The sequence below is a fragment of the Triticum urartu genome, chromosome 3A, assembly GCF_056163025.1.
Source record: "Triticum urartu cultivar PI428250 chromosome 3A, HENAU_Tu73, whole genome shotgun sequence".
Lineage (NCBI taxonomy): Eukaryota > Viridiplantae > Streptophyta > Magnoliopsida > Poales > Poaceae > Triticum > Triticum urartu.
Genome location: NC_141875.1, coordinates 641,204,800 through 641,226,473, shown reverse-complemented (window position 1 = coordinate 641,226,473; position 21,674 = coordinate 641,204,800). Strand labels below are relative to the sequence as shown.

Sequence of the window (21,674 nt, the reverse complement as noted above, 5' to 3'; positions counted from 1 at the left end):
TCACTCCGCCATGACCCGCTCGTCCTCCTGGGCGACGAGGAGACGGCGCTGCCGCTCAGCGTGCTCTGCACGGTCTTGTGCCGTGTTCAGACGAGGCGGCGGGGCGACGTCCAGCACCTGCTGGAGCGTGTACACATCTTGGAAATTGATCTGCCCGCGCGGCCGGCCTAGGCGCCACGCCGCCGCGTCGTACGCGCGAGCGGCCTCGTGCGCCGTCCCGTAGGTGATGAGGCCGAGCCGGAGATCGCCGGAGCGTATCTCGGAGTAGTACCCGCCGTTGGGGCGCAGGCGGACGCCGCGGTAGCCCGACGCTCCTCGGCGGCGCGGCGGCATGGTGGCGCGTCGGTGGCGGGGCGCTGGAGAGGTGAAGGCGCGCGTGGCAGAGAGGAAGAGGAAGAGGAGTCGTGGAATAGGCGCGTGGCGAGTGCCGCATTTTATAGGCACGCCGGAAGCGGTGCACTAAAAATAGCGCGCGAGCTGGCGCCTTTTCGCGCGCGCGCAAACGGTTCCTGCGCACACCAGTTTCCCGCCACCGCTGAAGCACGGCAAAACGTCTCGCGTGCGCTAAAAGCTAGGTTTACCGTGCGCACATCTTTTGGCGCGGCCGTTGGAGTTGCTCTTATAAAGGGACGGTATACACGTGACGTGTTGTCGTATTCGTTTAGGAGCCCTTAAAAGGCAAGAACAATGATGATTAAGAAAAGAGAATGATGGCAACCCTTGTTTATCCTCCGCCATCATTTAGCAGCCACAGAGAACAACACGTATCAGAAGATAACAAAAGAAGGGAGCAACGCTACGCGTCAGCCGGATCTGTCGCCTCAACAGCCCATAGATGCCGGCCAAGAGCTCAGCCTAGTCTTTACAATTGCAACAATAACTGTGTTGCAGAAACTTCTACAACAATACTCATGTTGTAAAAACTTCTGCAACAGAGATCATGTTATGTTTTTTTTTGCAACAAATGTCTTGTTGTGGATTTTTTTCTGAACATTTTTTCTTTCGTGGAATCTTTTTATAACATAGGTCTTGTTGCAAAATCTCATTGCAACACTGCATTTGTTGCAAAAGCACTTTACGGCGGCGAACACACGATGCTTCTGGTTCTAGAGAAATAGATTGAGGGTGCGCTCAGGAAGGCACGTGGCAAGTGGAGCAGGGACGCCGGCTGCATTGTGCGATCCGCCGACTGATTGTTAGCGTTTTCCAAGAAAAAGGAGAAAAAAATAACAAGCAAAACGGCATGGTGGAGGGAGCCTTTTGTCCATGCCACCTACCGCTGCAAAGCAGCAAAACCCCAGTACAGTCTATATAAGCGCACGGCCGGCGAAACGCACTGAAGCAAGGAGAACAGAGCGTACCAGAGTGCCATGGCTCTAGAGTTGCTGCGCTCTTTCCTCCTCTGCCTCGCCGTGCTCGCCGGCAGAGCCGCCTCCGCTCCTCTGCACTCGCAGTGCCTGGACAACCCGCCGGACCTGACCGCCGCCGGAGCCGAGGCGGGAAAGGTCGTCGATGACCTGGCCGGCTTCAGGGCGTACGTCACCGGCCCCGTCCACTCCGACCGGGCCATCGTCCTGGCCTCCGACATCTTCGGTTAGTTCATTTGATTTGATTAAACTGTATACGGTACATGTGCTTCGACAGTACGTATATACGGAGTACGTATGTGGGAAAAGAAGCTGCTTATGCCCTTTCTTTCTGCGATGAAAAACTGCATATACTTGCCTATGAATATGGCTGTTGCATTTTGGTTTCTTCAGGATTCGAAGCGCCGTTGCTGAGGTTCGACCATCTTCGCCCGTTGTACTCGTTGTCATTCGGTCTCCTATGTGTATTTTTTTTTCAAAAAAATGTATTTTTTCGGAAGAAGGTTCGTCACCTTCGATCTCTACACCTAGGAAAGTACAAAGTCATAAATTACTCTTGAAGTGAAAATGACCCACTAACAACTCCAAAAGGCAGACCCACTAAACATCACACGATGCATATTTCTCTCTTTTTTAATTAATGGAAAAAGGTTCTCAAACAAAATTAATGGAAAAAGGAAAAAAACATAGCATATTTTAGTCAAGCATCTGTAGCTATCTTTGAGAGAGAGAGAGAGAGAGACTTCATAACTAACTTATATCACATATTTTCTCGTACTCCCTCCATAAAGAAAGATAAATATGCTCGTAAATATGTGATATAAAAATACACACACATGGGGATTATTAGAGTGTTCTAGAAAAATAAAAATAATACACACACATGCATGCATGTAGGGATGTATTCTACATGCTCGTGAATTTTTACGCTGAAATACATTAATGCGAGCTAAATAATCATGAACTTTATGGTGAACAGTGCATGTGCTTAAAAAGTATGATTTTATTTTCTTGTGTAGCTCACATCTTAATGCATTTTGTCATGAAACTCTGCACATGTGTAGACTACACCCCCTCTGTGCATGTGTATTATTTTCATTTTTCTCTGAAACTTTGGAAAAGAAGGTTGGAGCCCAAGCACCAATAGGAATTTCCAGAACCTCTAACCATGCCATCCATTTTTTTCCCGGGATATGTGCTAGGCTGCTAGCTCACTATACTTATGCCATAGATTCTTTTTTGGTTCACCCAAACAAAACAACATAAAAACTTGAAACTCTGTAGGTCAATGTATCATTTGAACAACAATATGCAGAAAATATTTTCAGACTTTTGTGCGAAGATAAATATATAAAATGTGAAAAAAAGTCTCGATCAATCAAACAAAGTGGAACTTTAGTTTAGTGAAGAGTGCAACTTGCACCTTTTCACCTAGTTGCGCTTTTTGGTGAATTGAAGTTGCATTTTAAAATTTGATTGAGACTTAAAAATCTCAATCGACTGAGATTTAGCAAAATAGTTTAATATTATCATCCAAAGTTTTAATCTTAATATTTGTTGACATGCAAAGTTTCAAGTTTATACATCGTTGTGTTCGGGAGAAACAGAAAAATTCCTATGCACATATCTCAATCCAAAACTGATGGCCTGGATAGAGGGTGTATCCCTCACAAAAAGAAAAAGATAGAGGGTGTACGTGCCATGGTGCTAAACAACAACTTTTCTTTTCTATCATAAATATCAAAGCAAGATAGTACCTCTGTCATTTATGTACGTAGAAAAGCAAAGTGACATGAGAAAGCATTGAGTGTCGTGGGCGATCATTAGCTTCTTTAACTCCATATCTTTGCATCTAAATTATAATCATGCATCATTGTGCATAATGTTTCTACATGACAAGGAAGGCACGCAGCCGACAAAGTTGCTGAAGCTGGATACTATGTTGTGGTGCCTGATTTCTTCAATGGGAAACCTTACATGGGTGACCCAAGTGTAAACATCACACAGTGGATAGATGACCACTCTCCGGTAATACATTTCAATAAAGTTCGCTCTGATTTTTATTAAACATTTTTCAAATTTGGTCGACTTTTTTCTCTAAAATACATCGAAACATACTATTGTCAAAGTGGTATGGTCCAAAATATTTTAAGTATATTTGTGTTAAATTGATATATTATTTACTGGGTTTATCTTACAGGTAAAAGCCGCTCGAGATGCTAAACCAATTTTTGCGACCTTGAAAAAAGAGCAAAAATCAATTATTGGAGTTGGGGGATACTGTTGGGGTGGTCAGTTAAATCAATACACATTACTGCAACATTGGCATTACAACCAATATAAACTCCTTTGTTTTACAAGTCTAAACATAACTCAGCTATTTTTCTTGTCCCGGTGAATTAACAGGAAAGTTTGCAGTGGAGATAGCGAAAATGGAGGAGGTGAAGGCAATCGTCGTCTCCCATCCTTCATCCATCATTGTTGACGATATGAGAGGTGACCCTTTGTTTCTACTGCTATGGTGACTAGTTTCATTGTGAATCCCTCTTCTTATTATTTTAAGTTTACGCGGAACTCAGAGGTCAAGTGCCCCATTGAGATCCTTGGAGCTCAAAATGACACAACTACACCACAGAAGTTCATATATCAGTTTTTGCAGGCCCTTCGTAAAAGAAGTGATAAGGTGAGTTAGTATCGGATCTGTTGACACTTGATATCGAATTCTTTTATATAGCTCTACTGGCATTGCTATTCCAAAATTTGAAATGTAATTTGCTAAAGTATAATATTCAATTTAGAAACATCATAGTGGGTGCAACCGGCACACATTTCACATGTTAACATGATCGCGAACAAAATACAATTGTATTTATCGATAAGAGCTCATATTTCATGATGTAGTTGGAGGATAAATCTCAGTGTATGCAATTACTCACTCTATTTGCTATCATTTCACTTTTTGTACTTCCTTGAGTGTTAACCATGGTACTTAACTTAATATAAACTTTAATTTACATTAAAATGTGCAAACAAAATTATAATACTCTACATATACTTTGAATAACAAAACTGTTATATAATCATTGTACATAGTTTAACGCAGAAGGAATTCTTGGACAAGGAAATGAGGACAAAGGTAGAACTATAAAAATGGTGTTTGACTTAACCAACTACGTACCCTTTTTACGCAAGACTTGACACAAATAGTGTATTCATAGAGCTTACCAGAAGCCTTTTACCCACAAGCTAGCTAGCCTCATATGCTTGCTTATTGTAGGTACCTTACTTCGGCAAGATCTTTCCAGGAGTTGCACATGGTTTTGCTTGTAGATACAATAGCACCGACCCATTTGCAGTTAGAACAGCTGAACAAGCTCTTGCCTTAATGCTCGACTGGTTCAAGAAATACCTGGAATGAGAAATGTTAATCACAAAGGTCAGGTCCGATACAATTCTAAGTCTCATATCCATGTAAAGTTCTCCAACCCCATTTTTGTGTAGATGTGTATGCATCCATAAAAAAGGTACATGTATTGGGTATGATTTGTGAGTCATTTGTAACCTCCATATTGGTATGTATATTGTTTGTTTATATCAAAAATCTATGTGAAGTTTAATCATATGCATTTTAAATAATTATTAATTATATGATATGACTATAACTTAAAGAAAATAATCCATTAATTTTAACCCTAAAATTATGCTTGCTTTGTGTTAGCATCTACTCCTTTGGACAACAAAGTAGAGATCCAGATCCCCCCCCCCCCCACACACACACAAATTTGTGCCTTAATAGAGAGCAGTTGAGAACTTGCTCATCTCGATCTGACTAGCTACTCTAAACCTCATGGGTGAACACCGGGGATGCAATGGAGAGAGAGAATTTGTTTTGTTCATTCATAGCATAACAACTACTATAAATTGGATTACCTCCATGTTGAATAAGGCAACTTCCATGGCAAGGATCATTATAGTGTTACACTTTTGACCTCACATGGCTTTGCACACCTTCTCAATAGGAACAATTCATCATCTGGCTTTACCACCATTTCATGAGTATCTTAAACCCTAGTATGGTATTTTCGGCATATCCTCTACATCTTAGGGCTTTCCACTTCCTTGAGAGCTCCAACTTGGCTGGGTGGTGATGGGTCCTTTGGCAGACTGGCCATTCTTGCCTAACCAACCTTGTCGGTACTTGTTAGATAGGAGACCTCACACAGTCGATCTCATTGATACCTATGAAAGGTCGGTGTGACTTTCTCTAGTAGATCTCGTCGATACCAGTAGAAGCAGGTGAGGTTAACCTTGGAAAGTTGATCATGCGGTACCTATCAAACAACGCATGATTGACCTTGCATAGTCGATCATGTCTGTACTTGTCTTTCTTAACACTCATATTCATGGCACATTCATCCATTGTGGTCTAGGTTCGGGCAAGTCTAGGCGCGATAGTGGGTTAATGGACATGTGACCTAAGTAAGTGTTAAATATGTTTATTCATGTATACTAGTTGGAAGTTATAAAGGATTAACCCTAAAGGGATTTGAGAAGGGGTGGCAAAATTAAGGATACTTTTGTAAGATTTTTTTTGTGGCCCCGAACCGCAACATTGTCTATGATCACCATATAGTCATAATTATGGGGAAGACAATTGCAGATGTATGTGCATGGCTAAAGGTATGTTCAAATACGAGGGGTAAGGATCCATATCAATGAACTAAAGAGCAAAAGCAAGACTATGCCATGTTAAAATACAAAAACACAACAAGCTTAACATCATCACCCTGCATTGATCATATCTCAACCATCATTAAATGACCCACGAAATGATTGAAAGATAACCAAATAAATGTGGTTAGTGACAATTAGCATTTTTGAAGAAATATACACCAATACCTTCATGTGTGGTACGATGTTAGGCTTCGATGATCACAACATGATCATGCTTGGTTGAGCCAGAGCTTACCGATTGCACACTAGGAAGGGAAATGGTAGGCTTATTTCATTCTCACAAACAAATCAATCAACCACTCTCCTGCGGCTATCTGGACAACCCTTGGCTTTCCTATACACTGACATTGCTTCCATTTGGGAAACTGTGACCCCACCAGGCCTTGATAACACCATTTGGCCCTCGGTCACCCTAACCATACCGTGGAAAATTTGGGACTCTAGGAACGCTAAGGTGTTTCGAGATGAAAAACAACACCTCTCATGACCTCACAGAACATCGCACCCGACTTTTAGTCTCCCGATCAATATATTTAGGGAGGCCTCTTTAAACGTAACCACCATGTCCTGGCGCGACTACCTCTTCTCACACCTTAGTGCACCCCCCCCCCTCCGCGTAATTCTGCCATACTAGATCTGGCCCCTCTAAGTAATTGATTCAGGTGGGCACACTCTCCCCCATGATTGTTCAAACAAAACTCAAACAAGGAAAATATGGATAAGCTTGCAAAGCATAGCGTTGCAATAGAAGTGTGGAAAACATACGGGCTTTACCAATGAGGCCCCTACTCCCCATTTATCTGGGCAGACAACCTAGACAAGTTTCGTACCAAAAATGTTGCACAACCGGACCCCTTATTTCGAGCCCAAATGTCCATGTTGTCCAGCATCCTCCGAACCCAGTCAATATGTGGGAGGGTTTGGGGCGATCCGGACACGTTCGTCATGTTGGACCGGCCTGAACCCACAAAAACCCATCTCCTCCAGACGTCAGACCAAGCCATACATCACCTTGACCGCACCCCTCTCCATCCTCCCCCTCCCCTCTGCTTCGATCTGGTCCCCTCCCTGCCACCCCATGCCACTATCCAGCTCCAAGAACCACTACAAGAAATATGTCAACTTGCGACCACCACTATTGGTCATTGAAAGGTCATTGTTTTTCATTTGCGACATTTTTTTGACCAAAAACAGAAGGTCAAAAGCTGGCGGTCGTAACTGAAATTAACGACCTTCTCTGTGATATGTAAAAGGTTGTTGGTTCTTCGACCAAAATTTTGGTCACTAGCAGCCTCCCCAAGCCACGTAGGATCCAGCGTGGCAAGCTAACGTGGATAAGATTCAGCCCGGTCTGATTAGGTGTCTATATGGGCCGAGCACATTAATTCAACCCATTTAGTATATTTATTTCTGTTAATTTTTGTCTGCTACATGGGCCAAGCCCAACTGGTCAGCCCATCAATTTTTATGCACGTTTGGCCTTTCAAGAATATATGTACAATTTTGTGTAGCCCATTTCTGGTTTACATTCGGCCTTTTTATACATTCAAATATTAATTCAATCCTGGAGTTGGTCCAGTACTCTTTTCATCCCATTCACATATTCATACATATGATCCACCTTTTCGACAAATTTTGCAGATAATTTCATATTTCAGCACTAAATATGTTTACATCACAGGCCATAAAGCCCTACAAAATAGTATTACTTGTTCCTATACAAAACTATCAAATGATACGTACAACAAAACAGAATACATAAAATTTAGTTCAACAAAAATAGGTTTTCTTCCTCTTCCATCTTCCAGAACACACAACACATGTGAAAATAAAGATGCCACAACAAAAATGGAAGGATCAGCCACTAGAAGCATATTGAATACAAGGGAAACAATCAAACTAAAGAAATGAAAGGCACGCACGGTGAAAATTTTGACAGCACGAATATTTTTTATATTACCATAACAAACAGAAATGTAATCTGATTGCACAAGACACATAGCATTATCACACACCCAGACGAGCGAAGCATTAACTTGTGAGGATCAGACAAACAAAGCATTCACGCTGATGATTAACTTATAAGCCCAGCCACCCTCAATCCTCAATACAACACTAAGTTTTACTACTCCTGGCAACCTAATACACTACAGTCCAGAGGCACCTCAATTCGACCACCGACCTCGGCGCATAACAGAATCATGATGTCCATTTGCATCCAGGGCTGAATTTGACCACGAAAATTGGCTATTAAGTAGTATACTCATGTGGTGAATTTTATGGATTACTTAATCTATACTCTGCATCTACCAAAAGCAAATCTCCTTGAACAGGTTCTGATGCCAAACAATCCAAAGGCATCTAACTGAAAAAGGCAAAAGAATGGTGCTTCTGCTGCAGTGAATTGAAACCCAAAGCACCCTCAAACCGTAGCAGACTAAACTAGCTAGCTCTAGGAGAACTAAAACGCTAGCTGCAAGCAAGGAATGGAGGAATGGATGGTCACCGTTATTGAAGTTGATGCTTCAGGAGCCCGCCGGCGTGGTGGTTCAGGTGGTCGAGGAAGAAGAGGAGCATTACTACATGATCATCATGAAACAATAGTGATTGAGTAAATCATAAAGCAGAATAACAAAATCATAACTAATCTAAATCAACTCAGAATCAGATAGCATATGATGAGCATGTTTACATCTTTTACTAAAGCTTTCCATATTTGGTATTGATACATGTGCATTATCTTACAACAAAGAACTGCAATGTGAAATTCAAAGAAGAAAAAGTTAAACAATGCGTATAACTATGACCAGCTGATGTTATGATGGCTTCCACATTTGAAAAACAGATATCCTCATGTTATGGGTAAGAACCCAACAGTATACTGTGTTGATCACAATTTCAACAGTTCTGGACAAATCTATCAACATAAATCATATTAAACTGATGGAAGAATTTATTCCCAAATTACTTTTTGATAGAAGCTAAACATTTATATCAAGCGCAGTATATGATGAACTAACCTTGTTATGACTAGATTTGTTGTACTAGTATGCTAACGTAACCCAGGACAGACGGACGTCACCCATCCATGGTTTTTTGGTTTGGCAACCAAAGCAAGCAGAATACTCCTATATGTATAGGAAGTTAGGAACTAGTACTAGACAGAGCATTGAAAAGTGACACAATGTGTTGGTGCATTCAAGGTCAGTCTATCCGATAGTAGAAGAGTTTGAAAACGTGATTTTACATGCAATGGATGCACATGCGCGCACATACAAAGAGATGGAGAGAGATATTGCTAGCTAGAGCCAGTTTGAGTCATCCAAAATTGAACAGTTTCAGACATGGCATCCACAATCTGTATGCATCCAGAAATCATCAGCCTCTACGCTCTAGTCCGGTACCATATCCCCACAAAAACCATGCGGACCAAAGGTGCAAGCACGAAACCAGGATCTATGAGAAATTTCTATCTATGCACCATATTGCTGGATAATTCATGGAGCAAGAAGAAATACAAAGACAACATCTGATGATGCGCTAACAAATCAGCTGCTTCGTCCATGCAGATCACGGGCAGCTTGACAGAAGAAGAGACTACCTGGACGTCCTCGACGGCTGTGCGGAGGTCGGGCGAGTCCTTGACGGCCTTGATGTGGTCGACGACGTTCCAGAGGATGTCAAGCCTGCCGACGATGCGCTCGAGCGGGTGGACCAAGCACTCCCACGCCGGCTCCACGCCCTTCTCGAGCTCCTCCAGCTTGCCCTCCTGTGAGCAACCACAACCACACACGGTCAGATCCGGACGGGCGATGAGCGGGCGAACGAACGGGGATCAGGGGAAGGGGGATAAGGGCGTACGAGGCAGGCGAGGAGTGCGCGGATCCCAGGACGGACATGCGCGGGTTCGACGCGGTCGAAGGGCGGGAAGTCGAAGTCGGCGAGCAGCGGGTTGCTGCTGCTGTCGGCGTCCGCCATGGCGTCGGAGGCGGCGGTGCAGTAGGCAGAGCAGGCGGGGGTGGCGGAAGGAAGGGTCGCCGGGTCAGGGGGAGGAGAGGGCGGCGACGGTAGAGGGACCTACCGGCAAGGTGAGAGAGCCGGCGTGTCGATCTGGATCGGGGAGGAGGCGGCGACGCGTTGGATCTAGATCGGGGAGGAGACGGCGGCGCGTTGGATCGGGGAGGAGGCGTTCCACTTGCTGTGGGAGGGAAGCAGATGGGAGAGGAGAGGTCGTCGGTGGCGAGTGATACGTCTCCAACGTATCTATAATTTTTGATTGTTCCATACTATTATATTATCAACCTTGGATGTTTTATATGCATTTATATGCTATTTTATATGATTTTTGGGACTAACCTATTAACCTAGAGCCCAGTGCCAGTTTCTGTTTTTTTCCTTGTTTTAGAGTATCGCAAAAAAGGAAAATCAAACAGAGTCCAATTAACCTGAAACTTCACGGAACTTATTTTTAGAAGGAAAGCAACCCGGGAGACTTGGAGTCCACGTAAGGGAAGCAACGAGGAAGCCACGAGGCAGGGGGCGCGCCCTCGACCCCCGTGGGCCCCTCGTGGCTCCCCTGACGTACTTCTTCCGCCTATATATCTCCATATACCCTAAAACGATCAGGGAGCACAATAGATCGGGAGTTTCGCCGCCAGAAGCCTCCGAAAGCCACCGAAAACCAATCTAGACCCGTTCTGGCACCCTTCCGGAGGGGGGAATCCCTCTCCGGTGGCCATCTTCATCATCCCGGTGCTCTCCATGACAAGGAGGGAGTAGTTCTCCCTCGGGGCTGAGGGTATGTACTAGTAGCTATGTGTTTGATCTCTCTCTCTCTCGTGTTCTTGAGATGATGCGATCTTGATGTATCACGAGCTTTGCTATTATATTTGGATCCTATGATGTTTCTTCCCCCTCTACTCTCTTGTAATAGATTGAGTTTCCCCTTTGAAGTTATCTTATCGGATTGAGTCTTTAAAGATTTGAGAACACTTGATGTATGTCTTGTCGTGCGTATTTGTGGTGATAATGGGATATCACGTGATTCACTTGATGTATGTTTTGGTGATCAACTTGCGGGTTCCGCCCATGAACCTATGCATAGGGTTTGGCACACGTTTTCGTCATGATTCTCCGGTAGAAACTTTGGGGCACTCTTTGAGGTTCTATGTGTTGGTTGAATAGATGAATCTAAGACTGTGTGATGCATATCGTATAATCATACCCACGGATACTTGAGGTGACATTGGAGTATCTAGGTGACATTAGGGTTTTGGTTGATTTGTATCTTAAAGTGTTATTCTAGTACGAACTCTAGGGTTATTTGTGACACTTATAGGAATAGCCCAACGGATTGATTGGAAAGAATAACTTTGAGGTGGTTTCGTACCCTATCATAATCTCTTCGTTTGTTCTCCGCTATTAGTGACTTTGGAATGACTCTTTGTTGCATGTTGAGGGATATTTATGTGATCCAAGTATGTTATTATTGTTGAGGGAACTTGCACTAGTGAAAGTATGAACCCTAGGCCTTGTTTCAACGCATTGCAATACCATTTGTGCTCACTTTTATCATTAGTTACCTTGCTGTTTTTATATTTTCAGATTACAAAAACCTTTATCTACCATCCATATACCACTTGTATCACCATCTCTTCGCCGAACTAGTGCACCTATACAATTTACCATTGTATTGGGTGTGTTGGGGACACAAGAGACTCTTTGTTATTTGGTTGCAGGGTTGCTTGAGAGAGACCATCTTCATCCTACGCCTCCCATGGATTGATAAACCTTAGGTCATCCACTTGAGGGAAATTTGCTACTGTCCTACAAACCTCTGCACTTGGAGGCCCAACAACGTCTACAAGAAGAAGGTTGTGTAGTAGACATCAAGCTCTTTTCTGGCGCCGTTGCTGGGGAGGTTAGCGCTTGAAGGTATATCTTGTAGTCAAATCTTTTTGTTTCTTGTTTTAGCACTAGTTTAGTTTATAAAAGAAAACTACAAAAAATATGGAATTGAGTTTGCCTCATATGCTTCATCTTTTTAATATCTTTCGTGAGTATGATGGAAAGGAAAATTGTGCCAAAGTGTTAGAAGAAAAATGCATTAAAATGTTTGGCACTAAATCTTTGAATGATGAGCATGATTGCAATGTTATTAGTATGAACTCCTTGAATATCCATGGTACTAATGATGATTGCACTAGTTATGATGAAAATGTCTCCTATAAACATGTCAATTTTTGTGGAGTGCATTGGGTTTGTAAGTACACACCAAATAGGGAAGATAGATATTGCAAGAGGCATAAGTACTTAGAAACTAAATTGTTGCAAGAAAGGCTAGATGATTGTGCTGAAAATTTAAATTTTCTTGGCCATACTTGTGAGCTTTGCAATGAACGTGGCCATTTAACCATCCGATGCAAATTGTTTCATGATCTAATCGTTTCCAAAAATTGTGATGACTTGATTTCTCTTGCACATCATAATGAACTTAGTTTGCTTATGGGTTACAAAGAAATGAAACGTATAACTAACTATATTCCAAAATTTTCCCTTGATAGAGTTCTTCATTTTGATCTAGAGGAAATTTATATGTATTGTGCGGTGAATTGTATTGAAAATCCTTATATTGCCAACTACATAAATAAAATAAAACAAATAGAAGATGAAGAGAATACTAATGAAAGGGAAGAGACTTCCCAATACCCTCCTATTATTTCTTATGATGAATCAGGCAACGAGGAGGAGCTTCCTATTCCACCAATCTCATTAATAAGGAGTTCCAAAAACAGGATTGAACCCACACATGATGTGGTGAAAAAGAAGAAAAGAAAAAGGAAGAGAGGTAAAAATATATCTCTCCCAAATAATGTTGCTCCTATTACTATTGTGCCTCATGAAAATATAATTGTGGAAAATAATGATACTTCTTATGATCTTGAAAATCTTTTTGGCACTTGCTTGGAAGAATATGATAATTGCTATACTATTGGTGCTATCCATACTATTAATTATGAGAGTGATTGTGCTTATGATATGAAAAGGCCCAAGCTTGGGGATGCTATGTTTGATGAAGATGATATTTTTGAGAATATATTTGCTGCAATTAATGTTTGTCCCAAGCTTGGGGATGCTATGTTTAATGAAGATGATATTTGTAGTCTCCCAAGTTTTGATATGCAAATTTATAATGATGATAGCATGCCTCCTACTTATGATGGTTATTGTGATGATACTTATGCTATAAAAGGTAGTGATTATATTTATAAAACTTGTCATGATTATGGTTACCCCTTTTCTGAACATTACTCTTTTAATGTGGAAACAATTTATAGTATTCGAGTTTCTTATGATACTCCCACTATTCTGAATGAGAAGAATTTTGCTTATGTGGAGAGTAATAAAAATTCTATGCTTGTAGATCATGAAAAGAATGCTTTAGGTGCTGGTTATATTGTTGAATTCCTTCATGATTCTACTGAAAATTATTATGAGGGAGGAACATATGCTTGTAGGAATTGCAATAATATCAAGCTTCCTCTCTATGTGCTTAAAGTTTTAAAGTTATGCTTGTTTTACCTTCCTATGCAAGTTGATTCTTGTTCCCACAAGTTGTTTGCTCACGAAATCCCTATGCATAGGAAGTGGGTTAGACTTAAATGTGCTAGTCATATTATTCATGATGCTCTCTTTATGTTTCAATTCTTATCCTTTATGTGAGCATCATTGAAATCATCATGCCTAGCTAGGGGTGTTAAACGATAGCGCTTGTTGGGAGGCAACCCAATTTTATTTTTGTTCCTTACTTTTTGTTCCTGTTTAGTAATAAATAATTTATCTAGCCTGTTTTATAATTGAGTTTTTTTGTTTTAATTAGTGTTTGTGCCAAGTAGAACCGTTGGGAATACTTGGGGAAAGTCTTGTCGATCTTGCTGTAAAAAACAGAAACTTTAGCGCTCGCCAGAACTGCTGCCATTTTTATTTGGAAAGTGATATTTAGTTAATTATTTTTGAATATGATTAATAGATAAATTACTCACATCCAGCAATTTAGTTTTGAATTTTTGGGGTTCCATAAGTTTGCGTTAGTTATAGATTACTACAGACTGTTCTGTTTTTGACAGATTCTGTTTTTCGTGTGTTGTTTGCTTATTTTAATGAATCTATGGCTAGTAAAAGAGTTTATAAACCATAGAGAAGTTGGAATACAGTAGGTTTAACACCAGTATAAATGAAGAATGAGTTCATTACAGTACCTTGAAGTGGTGTTTTGTTTTCTTTCGCTAACGGAGCTTACGAGTTTTCTGTTAAGTTTTGTGTTGTGAAGTTTTCAAGTTTTGGGTAAAGATTCGATGGACTATGGAATAAGGAGTGGAAAGAGCCTAAGCTTGGGTATGCCCAAGGCACCCCAAGGTAATATTCAAGGACAACCAAGAGCCTAAGCTTGGGGATGCCCCGGAAGGCATCCCCTCTTTCGTCTTCGTTCATCGGTAACTTTACTTGGAGCTATATTTTTATTCGCCACATGATATGTGTTTTGCTTGGAGCGTCATTTTATTTTATTTAGTTTTGCTTGCTGTTTTAATAAAATACCAATATCTGAAATTATTTAATGTTAGAGAGTCTTCACATAGTTGCATAATTATTCGACTACTCACTGGTCTTCACTTATATCTTTTGGAGTAGTTTGTCATTTGCTCTAGTGCTTCACTTATATCTTTTTAGAGCACGGCGATGGATTTATTTTGTAGAAATAGATGAACTCTCATGCTTCACTTACATTATTTTGAGAGTCCTAAACAGCATGGTAATTTTCTTTGGTTATGAATTTAGTCCTAATATGATGGGCATCCAAGAGGGGTATAATAAAAACTTTCATATAGAGTGCATTGAATACTAAGAGAAGTTTGATACTTGATAATTGTTTTGAGATATGGAGATGGTGATATTAGAGTCGTGCTAGTTGAGTAGTTGTGAATTTGAGAAATGCTTGTGTTGAAGTTTGTGATTCCCATAGCATGCACGTATGGTGAACCGTTATGTGATGACGTCGGAGCATAATTTATTTATTGATTGTCTTCCTTATGAGTGGCGGTCGGGGACGAGCGATGGTCTTTTCCTACCAATCTATCCCCCTAGGAGCATGCGTGTAGTACTTTGTTTCGATAACTAATAGATTTTTGCAATAAGTATGTGAGTTCTTTATGACTAATGTTGAGTCCATGGATTATACGCACTCTCACCCTTCCACCATTGCTAGCCTCTCTAGTACCGCGCAACTTTCGCCGGTACCATAAACCCACAATATACCTTCCTCAAAACAGCCACCATACCTACCTATTATGGCATCTCCATAGCCATTCCGAGATATATTGCCATGCAACTTTCCACCGTTCCGTTTATTATGACACACTCCATCATTGTCATATTGCTTAGCATGATCATGTAGTTGACATCATGTTTGTGGCAAAGCCACCATTCATAATTCTTCCATACATGTCACTCTTGAGTCATTGCACATCCCGGTACACCGCCGGAGGCATTCATATAGTCATATCTTGTTCTAAGTATCGAGTTGTAATTCTTGAGTTGTAATAAGTAAATAAAAGTGTGATGACCATCATTATTAGAGCATTGTCCCAATTAGGAAAGGATGATGGAGACTATGATTCCCTCACAAGTCGGGATGAGACTCCGGGCGAAAATAAATAAATAAAAGAGGCTAAAGAAGCCCAAAAAAAGAGAAGAGAAAAGAGGCCATAAAAAAGGAGAAAAGGCCCAAATAAAAAAATAAAAAAATGAGAGAAAAAGAGAGAAGGGGCAATGCTACTATCCTTTTACCACACTGTACTTCAAAGTAGCACCATGATCTTCATGATAGAGAGTCTCCTATGTTGTCACTTTCATATACTAGTGGGAATCTTTCATTATAGAACTTGGCTTGTATATTCCAATGATGGACTTCCTCAAAATGCCCTAGGTCTTCGTGAGCAAGCAAGTTGGATGCACACCCACTAGTTTCTTTTGTTGATCTTTCATACACTTATAGCTCTAGTGCATCCGTTGCATGGCAATCCCTACTCACTCACATGATATCTATTGATGGGCATCTCCATAGCCCGTTGATACGCCTAGTTGATGTGAGACTATCTTCTCCATTTTTGTCTTCCCCATAACCATCATTCTATTCCACTTATAGTGTTATATCCATGGCTCACGCTCATGTATTGCGTGAAGATTGAAAAGGTTTGAGAACACCAAAAGTATGAAACAATTGCTTGGCTTGTCATCGGGGTTGTGCATGATTTAAATATTTTGTGTGGTGAAGATAGAGCATAGCCAGACTATATGATTTTGTAGGGATAACTTTCTTTGGCCATGTTATTTTGAGAAGACATAATTGCTTAATTAGTATGCTTGAAGTACTATTATTTTTATGTCAATATTAAACTTTTGTCTTGAATCTTATGGATCTGAATATTCTTGCCACAATAAAGAGAACTACATGGATAAATATGTTAGGTAGCATTCCACATCAAAAATTCGGTTTTATCATTTACCTACTCGAGGACGAGCAGGAATTAAGCTTGGGGATGCTGATACGTCTCCAACGTATCTATAATTTTTGATTGTTCCATGCTATTATATTATCAACCTTGGATGTTTTATATGCATTTATATGCTATTTTATATGATTTTTGGGACTAACCTATTAACCTAGAGCCCAGTGCCAGTTTCTGATTTTTCCTTGTTTTAGAGTATCACAGAAAAGGAAAATCAAACGGAGTCCAATTGACCTGAAACTTCACAAAACTTATTTTTGGAAGGAAAGCAACCCAGGAGACTTGGAGTCCATGTAAGGTAAGCAACGAGGAAGCCACGAGGCAGGGGGCGCCCCCCTGGGCGCGCCCTCCACCCTCATGGGCCCCTTGTGGCTCCCCTGACGTACTTCTTTCGCCTATATCTCTCCATATACCCTAAAACGACCAGGGAGCACAAATAGATCGGGAGTTCCACCGCCAGAAGCCTCTGTAGCCATCGAAAACCAATCTAGACCCGTTCCGACACCCTGCCGGAGGGGGGAATCCCTCTCCGGTGGCCATCTTCATCATCCTAGTGCTCTCCATGACGAGGAGGGAGTAGTTCTCCCTCGGGGATGAGGGTATGTACCAGTAGCTATGTGTTTGATCTCTCTCTCTCTCGTGTTCTTGATATGATACGATCTTGATGTATCGCGAGCTTTGCTATTATATTTGGATCCTATGATGTTTCTTCCCCCTCTACTCTCTTGTAATCGATTGAGTTTCCCCTTTGAAGTTATCTTATCGGATTGAGTCTTTAAAGATTTGAGAACACTTGATGTATGTCTTGTCGTGCGTATCTGTGGTGACAATGGGATATCACATGATTCACTTGATGTATGTTTGGTGATCAACTTGCGGGTTCCGCCCATGAACCTATGCATAGGGGTTGGCACACGTTTTCATCGTGATTCTCCGGTAAAAACTTTGGGGCACTCTTTGAGGTTCTATGTGTTGGTTGAATAGATGAATCTGAGATTGTGTGATGCATATCGTATAATCATACCCACGGATACTTGAGGTGACATTGGAGTATCTAGGTGACATTAGGGTTTTGGTTGATTTGTATCTTAAGGTGTTATTCTAGTACGAACTCTAGGGTTGTTTGTGACACTTATAGGAATAGCCCAACGGATTGATTGGAAAGAATAACTTTGAGGTGGTTTCGTACCCTACCATAATCTCTTCGTTTGTTCTCCGCTATTAGTGACTTTGGAGTGACTCTTTGTTGCATGTTGAGGGATAGTTATGTGATCCAAGTATGTTATTATTGTTGAGGGAACTTGCACTAGTGAAAGTATGAACCCTAGGCCTTGTTTCAACGCATTGCAATACCATTTGTGCTCACTTTTATCATTAGTTACCTTGTTGTTTTTATATTTTCAGATTACAAAAACCTTTATCTACCATCCATATACCACTTGTATCACCATCTCTTCACCGAACTAGTGCACCTATACAATTTACCATTGTATTGGGTGTGTTGGGGACACAAGAGACTCTTTGTTATTTGGTTGCAGGGTTGCTTGAGAGAGACCATCTTCATCCTACGCCTCCTACGGATTGATAAACCTTAGGTCATCCACTTGAGGGAAATTTGCTATTGTCCTACAAACCTCTGCACTTGGAGGCCCAACAACGTCTACAAGAAGAAGGTTGTGTAGTAGACATCAGCGAGCTGTGGGAGGGACGAGGCGGTGGGTGGGTGGCGGCGTGCGGAGGCAAGGATGCACGGGTGGGGCGTGAGGGACGCTAGGGTTTGGAGTTTGGCCAAGGGGGTGGGAGGGAAGAGGCCACGAGGGGTGAGAGTGTGAGAGGGACAAGGGCTGTCGTCGGATCCGGGAGTATCCGACGGTGTCTGACCCATGATCCGCGTGAGATGCCTATGAACCAATCAGAATGCAGTATACATTTTGAAGATGTCATGACCATTCAAATTGGTCGTAATTGATTAAAAATAAGTTCTTTTCACAAGAAAAGTATTTTCTATTTTTTGAGTAACAATAATTGTTCTTTTTTGTGAAAAACCTACCAAATATTTGTTGCAAAATGGCACCACATCATTTTTAGAAATCATTAGACCAAATTTTATGCACAATTGACCAAATGGTTGGGTGTGAAAAGTTTTTATCCACCTCTCGTGAAAAAAGACAAATTTCCGACGATTCAGCAGGAAACAGTTCAAATTTGAACTATAGCTGCCTCATAGTTTGTTATTTATTTTTTTCCAAAATTCATTTTTAGGTTCAAAAGTAACTATTTAATCAGAGAAACACCAAAAGTTTCTCAAGATTCAACCACTAGCTAGGAACGGTCATGCCCGCCGTTTTGACCGCATTTTGAAACGGACATGAAAAATTCAAAAAAAATCAAAAAATTGAAAAATCTTCGCATTGTGTCGTTATATGTGGCCAACTTACTGGTAAAAATAATAAACTTGTAATACGATAACTTCTTTAAAAAAGTGTTCTCGGAAATGAGCTATCATGCGTGAAGATTCGTGGCTTTCAAGCCAAATGATCAATCCTATGGCCACATTCATGACATAGTTTGTTCAAATGATCTTATATTGTGCACAAGGGTGCATCTTGGAATTCCAAACAATGTTGCCTAAGGGAGTTTTCATTTTTTTTGCACAGAAAATTCATTTTCCATTTTCTGAGTGCCCGAAATGAGTTTTTTTGTGAAGGACCTACCATATATTTGTTGCAAAATTGGACCAAATCAATTTTATAAAATACTAGGCCATATTTAATACACAATTGACAAAATGGTTGGGTGTCAAAAGTTTTGATCCACCTCTGGTGAGAAAGACAAATTCCCACCGATTCAGTAGCAACCGGGTCAAATTTGAACTGCAGCTGCCTCATAGTTTGCTCTTTATTTTTTTTCTAAAAATCATTTCTAGGTACATAAGTATCTATTTAATCAGAGAAACATAAAAAATTCATGATTCAACCACTAGCTAGGAACGGTCAAGCCCGCTGTTTTGACTGCATTTTGAAACGGGAATAAAAAATTCAAAAAAAATCAAAAAATCAGAAAACCTTCGCATTTGTGTCATTATATGTGACCAAGTTTCCAGGAAAAATAATAAAGTTGTAATACGATAATTATTATAAAAAAGTGTTCTCAGAAATGAGCTATCATGCGTGAAGATTCATGGCTTTCAAGCCAAATGATCAATCTTATGGCCACATTCATGGCATAGTTTGTTCAAATGATCTCATACTTTGCACAAGGGTGCATATTGGAATTCCAAACAATGTTGCCTAAGGGAGTTTTTATTTTCTTTGCACGGAAAATTCATTTTCCATTTTCCGAGTGCCCGAACTGAGTTTTTTTTGTGAACGACCTATCATATATTTGTTGCAAAATTGGACCAAATCAATTTTCTAAAATACTAGGCTATATTTAATGCATAATTGACAAAATGGTTGGGTGTCAAAAGTTTTGATCCACCTCTGGTGAAAAAGACAAATTCCCGCCGATTCAGCAGGAACTGGGTCAAATTTGAACTCCAGCTGCCTCATAGTTTGCTTTTTATTTTTTCCAAAAATCATTTCTAGGTACATAAGTATCTATTTAATCAGAGAAAAATAAAAAAAATTCAAGATTCAACCACTAGCTACGAACGGCCAAGCCCGCCGTTTTGACCGCATTTTGAAACGGGCATAAAAAATTAAAAAAAATAGAAAATTGGAAAATCTTCGCATTGTGTCATTATATGTGACCAAGTTTCCAGGAAAAATATTAAACTTGTAATACGGAAATTATTTTAAAAAAGTGTTATCAGAAATGAGCTATCATGCGTGAAGATTCGTGGCTTTCAAGCCAAATGATCAATCTTATGGCCATATTCATGGCATAGTTTGTTCAAATGATCCCATATTGTGCACAAGGATGCATATTGGAATTCCAAACAATGTTGACTAAGGGAGTTTTTATTTTCTTTGCACGGAAAATTCATTTTCCATTTTCCGAGTGCCCGAAATGAGTTCTTTGTGTGAAGAACCTACCATATATTTGTTGCAAAATTGGACCAACTCAATTTTATAAAATACTAGGCCATATTTAATGCAAAATTGACAAAATGGTTGGGTGTCAAAAGGTTTGATCCACCTCTGGTGAAAAAGACAAATTCCCGCCGATTCAGTAGGAAGCGTGTCAAATTTAAACTGCTGTTGCCTCATAGTTTGCTCTTTATTTTTTCAAAAAATCATTTCTAGGTACATAAGTATTTATTTAATCATAGAAACATCAAAAGTTTTCCAAGATTCAACCACTAGCTAGGAACGGTCAAACCCGCCATTTTGATCGCATTTCGAAACGGGCATAAAAATTCAAAAAAAATCAAAAAATTGGAAAACCTTCGCATTGTGTCATTATATGTGAACAAGTTTCCAGGAAAAATATTAAACTTGCAATACGGTAATTATTTTAAAAAAGTATTCTCGGAAATGAGCTATCATGCGCGAAGATTCAGGGTTTTCAAGCTAAATGATCAATCTTATGGCCACATTCATGGCATGGTTTTTTCAAATGATCTCATATTATGCACAATGGTGCATCTTGGAATTCCAAACAATGTTGACTAAGGGAGTTTTCAGTTTCTTTGCACGAAAAATTTATTTTCCATTTTTTGAATGCTCAAAATGAGTTTTTTTTGTGAAGGAGCTACCATATATTTGTTGCAAAATTGGACCAAATAATTTTTCTAAAATATTAGGCCATATTTAATGCATAATTGACAAAATGGTTGGGTGTCAAAAGTTTTGATCCACCACTTGTGAAAAAGACAAATTTTTGCCGATTCAGCAGGAAGCGGGTCAATTTTGAACTGCATCTACCTTATAGTTTGCTCTTTATTTTTTATAAAAATCATTTCTAGGTATATAAGTATCTATTTAATCAGAAATACATGGTTTGATGGCGATACATCGAGGTTTGGATGGTGGACGAGGGCCCCAACTCCAGAGCGCGTAAACTC

At 40.4% G+C, this 21,674-nt stretch overlaps 2 protein-coding genes and 1 pseudogene across 2 annotated transcripts; 1 reads left to right on the top strand and 2 right to left on the bottom strand.

Moving 5' to 3' along the window:
* On the bottom strand, positions 1-333 carry LOC147981026 (ethylene-responsive transcription factor 5-like). The gene has a single exon (XM_087515838.1). It carries the CDS (start codon positions 331-333, stop codon positions 1-3), a length of 333 nt encoding a protein of 110 aa, XP_087371964.1.
* Positions 334-1,304: 971 nt separating this feature from the next.
* Positions 1,305-4,987, top strand: LOC125545703 (endo-1,3;1,4-beta-D-glucanase). The gene is made up of 7 exons (XM_048709735.2): positions 1,305-1,593; positions 1,761-1,782; positions 3,272-3,395; positions 3,568-3,658; positions 3,774-3,863; positions 3,947-4,050; positions 4,645-4,987. The coding sequence occupies exons 1-7, from the start codon at positions 1,371-1,373 to the stop codon at positions 4,783-4,785; spliced, it is 795 nt and encodes a 264-aa protein (XP_048565692.1). The 5' UTR covers positions 1,305-1,370; the 3' UTR covers positions 4,786-4,987.
* A 4,583-nt stretch (positions 4,988-9,570) lies between these two features.
* On the bottom strand, positions 9,571-10,120 carry LOC147981025 (organellar oligopeptidase A, chloroplastic/mitochondrial pseudogene; annotated as a pseudogene).
* Between the last annotated feature and the right edge of the window lie 11,554 nt (positions 10,121-21,674).

Coding starts and splice junctions, on each gene's coding strand:
- LOC147981026 (XM_087515838.1), bottom strand. CDS start 333: ATGCCGCCGCGCCGCCGAGGAGCGTCGGGCTACCGCGGCGTCCGCCTG.
- LOC125545703 (XM_048709735.2), top strand. CDS start 1,371: ATGGCTCTAGAGTTGCTGCGCTCTTTCCTCCTCTGCCTCGCCGTGCTC. Junction 3,396..3,567: donor GGATAGATGACCACTCTCCG/GTAATACATTTC, acceptor TTTATCTTACAG/GTAAAAGCCGCTCGAGATGC. Junction 3,864..3,946: donor CATTGTTGACGATATGAGAG/GTGACCCTTTGT, acceptor CGCGGAACTCAG/AGGTCAAGTGCCCCATTGAG.